The sequence below is a fragment of the Anabrus simplex genome, chromosome 1 (assembly GCF_040414725.1).
Source record: "Anabrus simplex isolate iqAnaSimp1 chromosome 1, ASM4041472v1, whole genome shotgun sequence".
NCBI lineage: Eukaryota > Metazoa > Arthropoda > Insecta > Orthoptera > Tettigoniidae > Anabrus > Anabrus simplex.
The window spans coordinates 1,448,666,072-1,448,678,122 of NC_090265.1; the positions used below are offsets into that span (position 1 = coordinate 1,448,666,072).

A 12,051-nucleotide genomic window follows, 5' to 3' on the forward strand; every position below is an offset into this window, starting at 1 on the left:
CACTTGGATAAGTTTAAAACTTCCCTTTCTATGTCCCGAGTTCTCAAAAGTATTTCCGAGGATTTTTGAAATTTCCCATCCGGTAGAGTCATGTACAGCACATATTCTAGTTAAGTGGCCAAATTATTTGCCTACAGTCCGGCTTCATGGCTAAATGGTTAGCGTGCTGGCCTTTGGCCATAGGGGTCCCGGGTTCGATTCCCGGCAGGGTCTGGAATTTTAACCATTATTGGTTAATTTCTCTGGCACGGGGGCTGGGTATATGTGTCGCCTTCATCATCATTTCATCCTCATCACGACGCGCAGGTCACCTACGGGGGCCAGACCGAAAGACCTGCACTTGGCGAGCCGATCATGTCCTCGGACACTCCCGGCACTAAAAGTCATACGCCATTTCATTTCATCTGTCTACATACCTATGAATGTATTCTTCTTGTCTTTTAAATTACCCTTGTCTTCTTTCACAGATTACGATACTGGCGCTTTTGGCGTCAGTGAGCTTAGCACAGCAGTACAGCAACGGTAACTACGTGGACGACTACGATTACGACAATGGACCTCCAGCTCCCAGACCTGCGAGTCCCTCAAGGTCTTCATTCTCCAGACCACCTCCTGCACCTGCTCGTTCTCCTGTTACGCCTGCAGGTCCCCGCCCTACTCCAGTGCCCATTCTCAAGCAGATCAACAGGTGAGTCTCACAGAGTTCAAACCACAGTAGCAGGGGCTCATAATACAGAAACGTGACTGCATTGGATTCAGAGGCATTCGGGTAAAGTCATTTATTCCCTCATTTTCACCGACCATGCTCAGGACGTTTTAAACAAGCCTCGGACCTATGGGAGTAACGGAGCCCCACTCCCATTTGAAAGACGAGGGACTCCTTGGAAACAACTTGGCCAACGAAATGTGGCTATCAATATTAATGGGACTTATGGAAGAAATAAAGTTGAACTGGCTGAGTCAGCAAAGAGGGTGCATCTGTATATTTTAGGTGTTAATGATATTCGGATCAGGGGAGATAACGAGGAGGAGATAGGAAATTATAAACTGTACTTTACTCGTGTTAAAAAGCGAAGGGCAGAGTGCAGGGTAGAATTGTTCATCAGGAATACTATTGCACGCAACATAGTTTCCGTTCTGCACGTAAATGAGCGAATGATGTGGGTATGTTTCGCAGTTGGAGGAATTAGGACTATAATTATCTCAGTGTATTCACCATATGAGGGTGCAGTTGCGAGTGAAGTTAACAAGTTTTGAAAAGCATTGGGTGACATTACAGGCAGGGTCAATGGCAAGGATAATGCTATTGGGCGATTTCAATGCCAGATTTGGAAATAGAACTGAAGTATACGAAATGGTGACTGGTGAATGTGGGGAAAATATGGAAGCTAATAGGAATGGGATGCGATTGCTGGATTTCTGTGTTAGTATAGGATTAGTCTACGAATACATTCTTCAAGCAAAATGCTATTTACCACTACACATGGAAGGGCAGGGACACTAGATCGATAATAGACTATGTCTTAACCGACTCTGAATTCAAGAAATCTGTTAGGAATGTGTGGGTTTTCCGGGAATTTTTCGATGATACCGACCACTATTGATCTGTAGTGAACTAAGTATCTCTAGTCCTGGGGTAGATAAAGTGAAATCTATCTTCAGACGAATAAGGGTGGAATATCACCAGGACCAGGAAATTACACAGATGTGCACGGATATGATAGTGAAAAGTTTCAAAGAATAGAGAGTAAGCTCGTTCATGATATAGAAAGAGAATGGGTGTCATACAGGGACACTATAGAAGATACAGCGAGGTCATGGTTCGGAACAACTGTATGTAAAGATGGGAATAGGCTAACTTCTCGGTGAATTATAAAGTGCGGGTAGCTTGGAAACGTAAGAAGAAGGCGTATCAGAAATGGCCCCAAACAAGGACTAATGCAGACAGGAATTGTACGTAGATAAAGGGTCGAACAAATAGTTATTGAATCCAAGAAGAAGTCCTAGAAGGTATTGCTAATAACCTGGTCAGGTCTGGCAGCAGGGAAACCTTTCTGAATAGTAATAAAATATCATAGAAAGGGAGGGATAAAGAAAATGAATAGTGTTTTATATAAATCAGGTGAACCCATAATTGATCCCAGGGAATCACTGGACGGTTGGAAGGAGTATTTTGAAAATCTTCGTAAAGTAAGAGGAAATCTTCCTGTTTCAACGAACAACCGAGCACATGGAGAGAAAATGATGCTGGTGAAATTATGCTTGAGGAAATGGAAGGATAGTAAATAAACTCCGTTGTCATAAAGCAGCAGGGATAGATGTAATTAGACCTGAAATGGTGGAATATAGTGGGAAGACAGGGATGAAATGGCTTCATGGAGTAATTAATAAGATTTGTGTGGAGCATTAGTATGTCCGACTCGTTGGCTGAATGGTCAGCGTACTGGCCTTCGGTTCAGAGGGTCCCGGGTTCGATTCCCGGCCGGGTCGGGGATTTTAATCGCTTCTGATTAATTCTTCTGGCTCGGGGACTGGGTGTATATGTCCATCCCAACACTCTCCTTATCATATTCAGACAACATACTACACTACCAACCACCACAGAAACACGCAATAGTGCTTACATCCCTCCATAGAGGGTTGGCGTCAGGAAGGGCATCCGGCCGTAAAACAGGGCCAAATCCACATGTGCGACACAGTTCGCACCCGCGACCCCACAGGTGTGGGAAAAGCGGCAGGAAAAGAAAGAAGAAAGAAAGAATTAGTATCTTCTGATTGGACAGAAGCAGTAATTGCACCTATCTATAAGCAAAGGAACAGGAAGGTTTGGGACAAGTATCGAGGTATCTCATTGATCAGTATACCAAGCAAGGTGTTCGCTGGGATTTTGGAAGAGAGGGTTCAGTCAGTGAATGAGAGTAAGTTGCATGAAAACCAGCGTGGTTTCAGAACACAGAGGGGCTATCAGGATCAGATTTTCAGTATGCGCCAGATAATTGAAAAAGCTACGAGTGTTTATATTTCGTAGATCTAGAGAAGGCATATGACAGTGTACCGAGGGGAAAGATGTTCGCCGTACTGGAGGACTATGGGATTAAGGGTAGATTATTAAAATCAATCAAAGAAATGTATGTGGACAATTGTGCTGCAGTGAGAATTGATGCTAGAATGAGTTCATGGTTCAAGGTCTTTACAGTGGTTAGACAAGGCTGTAATCTTTCACCTTTGTTGTTCATAGTTTACATGGATCATCAATTAAAAATTATAAAGTTGCAGGGAAGGCTTCAGGTAGGTGGAAATGTAATAAACAGTTTGGCTTATGTTGACGACTTCGTCTTAATGGCAGATTGTGCTCAAAGCCTAGAATCTAATATTTTGGAACTTGATTATAGATGCAATGAGTATGGTATGAAAATTAGCCTTTACAAGACTAAATTGATATCAGTAAGTAAGAAATCCAGACTGCGGATACAAAGCTGGAACAGGTAGATAATTTCAAGTATTTAGGATGTGTGTTTCTCCAGGATGTTAGTATGCTAAGCGAGATTGAATGAAGGTGCAGTAAAGTATTATGTAAGTATTCTCTAAGAAGTAAGTGAGCTCCCGGACGAAACTATCTTTACATCGGTCTGTTTTCAGACCAAATTTGCTTTACGGGAGTGAAAGCTGGGTCGACTCAAGATATTTTATAAGTTAGAAGTAACAGACATGAAAGTAGCGAGAATGATTGCTGTTACAAACAAGTGGGCATAATGGCAGTAAGGTACTCGTAATGAGGTTAAGTTAAGAGTGAACTCGATGTATTAAGGTGTGCGCATAAACCGGCTTCGGTGGTGGGGTCATGTGAGGCGAATGGAGTAGGATAGGTTACCTAGGAGAATAATGGACTCTCTTACGGAGGATAAGAGAAGTTGAGAGAGAGACCATGACGACGATGTTTAGACCCTATTTCTAACGATTTTAAGGTAAGAGCTATAAAACTAACTGAATCACAGGGCTGCTTACAAATAGAGGATTTGGTGGCGGTTAGTAACTTTGCAGAGGTTTGCAGACTGAACATTGAAAGGCCTAAGAGTCTATAATGAAGATATATATATATATATGTGTGTGTGTGTGTGTGTGTGTGTGTGTGTGAATTGTTTTTTCCGGGGAAGTCTGCGGGCCCCTTAAGCCCTGGACTCGCCTGCAGTGTAGGTCTAGGAGGCCCTAACATTACGCGTCTGAGAGGGTATATCGGAGTATTCGCTTAAGAGTTTGTGAGGTCTCTAAAACCTACAGTAATAGTGTATATGCCAGAAGAGACACAAGGCTGAAGAATCTCGCACAAGAAGAAGGTAGCCGTATCTCTACTCCATTTATACTGATACTTGTTTTGTGAACTGTGATCTTGTGAAAAATATGTACATCAATTATGAGACTACAATGACAGAAATTCTCAGGTGAATTTCACACTTGCACACGGACACAAAGCTCATGACCATGATACCGTGACAATAACAACAAAAATGTTAAGCTGGTCTAAATGGCCTAGATTGTTAGATTCGATTCCCAATGAATTCGATGGTAACTAAAGGTACTCGAATACATCCACCTGATATCGGTAGACTTTCTGGCACGTAAAAGAACTCCTTCAGGACAAAACAGAAGTTAGTGGTACGAAAACTCAAGAGTGAAATATGGATCTCATCACCTAGAACTAATTTACGAGTGCTACTGAGGATCCACTGTACAGCTAGTACTTTCAGTGTTCTAAATGAAGAGTAATCTCATCCGAGGTTAGACATATGTATGGTGTTTATACGTAGGCTAGCTAGCTGCAACAACACTGAACACTGTTATTCAAAGCTTACGGTGCTAAGCAAGCAGTACTGTTATTCAAAGTCTATCAGACGCCTACCGTATACACGGAAGTATTGCACAAGTGTGCAAGATGAATAAATCACGTTAAAGAAAGATGAAGACCAGTTTCAGATTAACTGTCACATCTTTTATTGGCCATACTCCAGGAAAGTAAAAGGATGTCTCCAACGCAACCAAGATCAAAACGAGGAACGATTGCACTCAAGACACGCACATTAATAGCAGTCAATATTTAATATTAAGTGAAGGTCATAGAAGTGATATACAGAAATTCGGAATTACATTACAAATCACCCTACAAGAAGGAGGAAATTGTTCGTTTTAATGGCGATATATGTCACTTTATGCTGATGTTAACTCAAAAATGTTACAGTCTAAATTACTGTAACAATTTCGATGCGATTTGCTCACACGAAAAGAATGAAAATACTAAAAAATCAGATAATCCTTCTCCTAGAATAGCCTTTTATCGTCGGATACAGCTATTGCTATTGGATGCCCACCTCCGTAGTGTAACTGTGTTCAGTTTCGGGTACTGCCAGAGATTTAAGAATGAAAGGACAGGTGGTGTTTGGTTAAATAGGTACATGCAGCTCACCTTCACTGGAGTGTGCCTGAAAAGAGTTCGAGACAAAGACACGAGTTTACTTTACTATTATATGTTAGGAAAATCATTCATCATCACGGGAACTGTTTGATTGCTATGTATCGCTCTGAGTCACCAACTGTATGCCGTCTAGTGTTAGATAGGATGTCAAAGAAAATTACTGTGAGGGATTTTAATGCACTCATATTATCAGGAGTTTGACATATCTCTAAATAAAACCAGATTCAACTGGATAGGTCTAATTCTGAATATAACTTGAATGTATGTATGTTCAGTCTTCAGCCCTAAGGCTGGTTGGAGACTCAATAGCTCTGCCATCAGCTGTCATAGATGGCCTAGGCATCACTGAAGATGCGTACTAGGGAAATGAGGAGTGAGGTAGTTTTCCGTTGCTTTCCTCACCGAGCCAGAAGTTGCTATTACATATCAGTCTGCCAAGCCCACTGAAATGCATGCACCAACCGACCCTATGAGCAACATTTTCACATTATTCATAGCAGGGACTGGCTGCAGAAGGAATGGCATTACTAGCATCGCTCATACCTCAGTCACTTTCATATTGTCAAAGCCAACTTGAATAGAATCAGGAAAATGTAGGTGGAGGAAAGCTACCATGTTGACTCTTCGACTATGACGACATTTAGTTACACATATGCATTGTTCAATTGCAGTTGATAGATGTCACCTCTAAATTAATAATAATAATAATAATAATAATAATAATAATAATAATAATGTGTATTGTCTGCATAAGTCTCTACAGAGGACAATTTCAAAGAACTCAATGATTTCCCCTCGTATGGTGACCCTCCTAGCAGGTATGTTATCTGCCGCGAGAGCAAGTGTTTTGGGTTGAAATTAGCCAGATTACTAAGAGTTCTAATAACGGCACACTGGTAATCTAGAACTAGTCAAGAACGACACGTGTCTTACCTAAAATAATAATTACGGATGTATTCGACAAAACTATTAATCTGAAATAAGATTTAATTTAATTTTAATATAAATAAATAGCTATTTTATTCAAATAGCACGCCTCACATGGAAAAAACAGTAGTTGAACACAGTACCTTGGCTATAGGGAAGAGATCAGGCATCGGAATCTCAATATACGGCGAAGATGATGGAATATACTATCGCTCTAGATGGTTCATGAAAATTAAAAGATTGCTATCCTAAATTACATAAATAAATCTCACTGTTTGCAAATAGAATGATATGTTGCCACTGCAAAACATTTTAGTGTTCACATCTGATTTACAGTCCGGCTCCATGGCTAAATGGTTAGCGTGCTGGCCTTTGGTCACAGGGGTCCCGGGCTCGATTCTCGGCAGGGTCGGGAATTTTAACCATCATTAGTTAATTTCTCTGGCACGGGGCTGGGTGTATATGTCGTCTTCATCATCATTTCATCCTCATCACGATGTGCAGGTCGCCTACGGGAGTTAAATCATAAAAGACCTGCACCTGGTGAGCCGAACATGTCCTCGGACACTCCCGGCACCAAAAGCCATACACTATTTTATTTTTCATCTGATTTACACTCCCACAGAAACGTTAGTGATTTATGGTGTTTGCACAACAGTTTACAGTACGCATTCCCTAGGTGTACCCGGTTCGAATCATAACTAACAGGGCGCCTACGCCCTAACTAGGTTCAGGTTCAGAATTATGCCGAGGCCAGACACAATTCAGCTACAAGGACCTTGTTCTAGTTGGCGGGTGGCTTAGATCAAATGACACATGCAAATGTGTTTGAACGTTGCATAATATTCAACAAATTCCTATCGAAAAGTCAGCCATTCATGTTGAAATAATAATAATAATAATAATAATAATAATAATAATAATAATAATAATAATAATTGGTAAGGTTATAAATTGTGTAGTTGTTTAATCACTACAGCAGTGGATATTTTACTATTTGGAGAAGTCAGGTAACGTATTAGAAAACAACAGATGCAATCTATTCTGGATCAGGAGCTACTTGACTGACAGATATGTGTCAAATGACAAACCAGACATCACTATTTCACCCCGCAGTACCGGACATGTTTGGATGGATTTTGCAGTGCCTTGTAGTTCATTTCTTGCTAGTGGCTTTACGTCGCACCGACACAGACAGGTCTTATGGCGACGATGGAACAGGAAAGGGCTAGGAGTGGGAAGAAAGCGGCCATGGCCTTGATTAAGGTGCAGACCCAGCATTTGTCTGGTGTGGAAATGGGAAACCACGGGAAACCATCTTCAGGGCTACCGACAGTGGGATTCGAACTCACTATCTCCCGGATGCAAGCTCACAGCTGCGCGCCCCTAATGGCACGGGCAACTCGCCCGGTGCCTTTTAGTTCAAATAGTTGGTTAACTTGTCTGTCTGTTAAGTCATCAGTCCAGGGGCTAGTTGGATCCTCAAATAACACCACCAGCACCACCAAAGTTGATGCAGTTACCGGGAAACCGCAACAGCCGATGGCAGCGCCAAAATGAGGCATATTAGGCAAGATGAGAAGTGAGTTAGTGTTCCAAGGATTTCCTCACTGGGCCAGAAAGTGCTATTTCAGCACTATGAGCAACACCTTTCAAAACAATCAGGCACTTTGGTCGTATTCCGAATATCATCACTCAGCACCAGCCATATCCCTGCAACGTCCCTATCGTCACAGCCATGGACGAGACTGAAACTTCAGTGGATGCTACGTCTTGCTCTGGCCTGTGCCAAGTGACAGATGCAAACATACTGCATCTATCAAAAATGGCAGTAGGCGGTTCATTTAAGTTGTGAAGCGCAAATGCGTATACATCTGAAACCAAACACACTCTGTGTTAAAGATCAGTGATGAGTGAACCAAATAACCACAGTATCACTTTGATTCGAACAGCAAGACTGGTGTATAATCACCTGAAACATTTCTTGCTCGTCTGTGAGTATCTGAATGGAGATAACCATAAATGTTTAGTTCTAAGAACCTCCAGAATAATGTGCCAGTTCCTCAACGACAGTTCAACGACGACTTCGAAACTAACCTATTGCCTTATTTAAAGTGTGATTGTGTGTTAATGTGCAATATGAGAGAACTGTGTGTCAAGGACATAATAATAATAATAATAATAATAATAATAATAATAATAACAACGTGCAAGTGGCTGCATGGTTGGGCTTTGGCCCCAAAGTCATGAGAACAGGAGACAATGACATAACACACTACATTGCTCAGATTATGAAACCTGTCCCTAATCACGCGTAAAATCTAGTAATATGTTACCTCGTATCTCCACATGTCACCGTCAACTATTTGCGCTGACATTTCACCACATAAACAGTGCCTACAAACTACGGTAGTATTACTACACGTCTGAATGGGACGGAATTGTTCTGCCAAAATTTCGTCACTGTTCTGGCAAAAAGTTATATCTCACAATATTCTTCCCATCCATTATTTTCCTTAAGACTGGTCACGCCTCCCAGCCACGCCTGGATATTTAGTCCGTCAGATCAATATTCGTTGTGCTCAGTTTCCTTTGCTTATGAACCTTAGCGTACCTCACTCTAAGAATGTATGTTTCCACTACTTATTTACGCACCCCTACAGTATAATGTACTTAAGATTCATTTTCCTTTACACGTTAGCATACGAAAATGAACAAAACAAATTTGTTCTGGTGGACTTCATATCCATATGCGGCTGGGAGGCGTGGCAGGTCTTAAGGAAAATAATGGATAGGAAGAGCATTGTGAGATATAGGCCTAACCTCTTGCCGGAACAGCGACGATTAATCTAACCATCTGGAAACTGTAAAACAAGATCAGGAAAAGACAGATCCAATGCATGTTGTGGGAGTAGATTGCTCTCGACGCCGTGGAAACAATAAAATCACTTTCACACCTGGAAATATTTGTGCTGATTTTCTTGTCCAAAAATAAGATTTTGGAATGGATGCAAGGTCTGAAGAAAAAAATATCCACTATATGTGTTCTCGAAGTATTTTCCCATTTTGCCACCTTAGCGGGTCAATGGTGAGATCTTCGGTTCAGAGGGATTTGGGTTCGATTTATGTATGTTGAAGTTTTAACCGTCTATAGTTAATTTCTCTAGCTCGGGAGCTAGGTTTTTATGTTCATCTTAATACAAACGTCTTCAATCACAAATAAACACGCAATAGTAAATATTTCTCTCCACATTCAGTTGAAAGGGACATGATAGTTTCTCATCGACGCGGCGTGGCTTGAATTCCGGGTAAAGTATCGGGAATTGTTTTAAGTGAAAAGTCACGCCCCTGATTTTTGGATTCCACATGAAACTAGATGTCTCGTGGAAATAATGACGATGTCTAGAGTCACCTGGGAATTCAAGCTTACTTGCTGCTTGGGGTTGGCGTCAGGAAGGACACCCAGCCGTTGAACTGGGTGAGGTCCACATGTTCAACACAGGTCGCACCACGATCCTACTAGGTGACGGGAAAAGTGGCGGAGAAGGAAATTAAGATTTTGCGACCTGAACTGAAGTTTGGCACAGTAGGTAGCCGTTTGAGAGTAATTAAATTTGAGAAACTCTTGTTAATAAATTTACTGACACATTAAGTAATTCCTCTTCAGGGCAGTTCTGTCACTCTTGCATCTCCCAAGATCGACAGCAATGGAATACTTTGGATTATTATTTGGTGGTGGTAGTAGTAGTAAAGCTACAGTACACTCATCATTCACGCCCATAATACTGGATGAGAACATGTAAGAAAGGTCCATAGGAGCCACAAGGACATAACAGATTCACACCAAATACTTTTCCTTCCTTATTTTGGCTGTGGTAAATGCGCACACACACTAAGTAATAAGCTATAGAATACTTCTCTTTATGTTTCAGGCATAACGAAGATGGGTCGTACACTTATGGATATGAAGGGGCCGATGGCAGTTTCAAGATCGAGACTAAGCTGAACACCGGAGAAGTGATGGGTAAATACGGCTACGTGGATGACACTGGCAAGGTTCGCGTGGTGGAATATGGCGCCAATCGGTATGGCTTCCAGCCATCCGGCGAAGGTATCACTGTGGCCCCTCCTACGCTGGTCGACGAATCCAGGAAGAACCGCAATGGTGAAGCAGACTACGACGATGGTCAGTACTACGAGGCGGCTGCACCCCGTGCTCCACCACGTCCTCAGATCCAATTGGCTCGTCCTCAACCGCGTCCCGCACCTCAACCCCCTCGTCCAGCACCGGCCCCTCTGAGTCCTGCTCCTGCCCCTCCCCGTCCTGTACCTCAGCAGGCTCCACGTCCGGCACCCCAGCAAGCTAGACCTGCCCCACCACCACAGTACACCACATACGAGGAGTACGCCGAGGAACCCCAGTACAGACCAGCTCCCCCTCAGCCCAGAGTAAGCCAAAGCCCAGCTCCAGCACCTCCTCGTCTTCAGATTCCAGGTGCTGTCCCTGCTGGAGGCGTCGTGTACTCGCCCCAGCCTCAGCATTCTCCTTCTCGTCCCTCTCAACCACGACCAACTCAGCAACATCAGGCGCCCGTGTACCATGCACAGCCCATTGCATCCACAGCTCCTCCTCTGCCACCACCCCCTCCACCCAGGCCTGCCTCCAGACCTGCTCCTCAAACCCGCCAAGCTGGAGGACTTCTCGATCAGCTGGCTAGGGACTACGCCCTTCCTCAGGGAAGCACCGCACTTTCTGACATTTCCTTTGGGTACTACTCATAGAGCCTTCCTTTAACTCACTGGCCGTTGTGGTGTCATGTGTTTCAAGATACAGTTGGACTTCAACACAGGCCAGACGAAATTTCTGCCTATGAGGCTAGGGGGCAATGAGAAACACTCTAAATTACCCCCTCGTCAAATATTCCTTTTCGACAGACTTTGTTAGAGGACCTGTATACTTTTTACCTTTCTACCACATTTTTGAAGACTTTAAGAGAAAGAGATTGCTAAGACAATGAATATAAGTAAGAGAACAGTGCATTTTAGCCAAGAAATGAGAATGTTTACCTTGAAAAATATTCCTAATTTATACACTGAAACGAGCTTATTTTAATGTAAACTCTTTAAGTAGAGTTTAACATTGGTTGACTTCATTTCAATTGTGACAAAATTAGTGTTTCGTTTTGCGTAAGAGAGGTTTCGCGATAAATATAATATTGAATATTGCATTCACTTTATGTTGTTACATACTAAATTACACTTCAAAAACTACTCGAAAACCGTCTCGGTTTCGGATTATGGGGATCTATATATTCTTCCTATCTGAATGGTTGTTGGGTGTGGTCTTTGGTCCTGGGAGCATGCTAGTCTCCTCCTATTTTATTGTTGTATGTTGAAGGTATTTTCTTTTAGTTATGGAGCTAGAAATTCGGTGCAGACTTCTTTGTCAATTCAAAATTTCGTTTCATTCCTGCTAAAGAGTGTGTGTATTTGAGAGAGTGTGACTGTTTCTAGTTGTTTAGGACTTGTTAATACATTCTTCCAAGACTAACTTTTCTTCGTGTGTGTATCTAAGGTTCTTATTTCGTGGTTTCTCTTGTATCGACTTCTTATCGTTGTAGTTCTACTCAGTGAATGCGTCCGTATTTATTTTTCTC

General features: G+C 42.3%; 1 protein-coding gene across 1 annotated transcript; it reads left to right on the plus strand.

Annotated features, from left to right (window-relative positions):
• The first annotated feature begins 422 nt into the window (after positions 1 to 422).
• On the plus strand, positions 423 to 11,176 carry LOC136860685 (WAS/WASL-interacting protein family member 3-like). The gene is made up of 2 exons (XM_068225927.1): positions 423 to 688; positions 10,327 to 11,176. Exons 1-2 carry the CDS (start codon positions 423 to 425, stop codon positions 11,174 to 11,176), a joined length of 1,116 nt encoding a protein of 371 aa, XP_068082028.1.
• Positions 11,177 to 12,051: the final 875 nt, after the last annotated feature.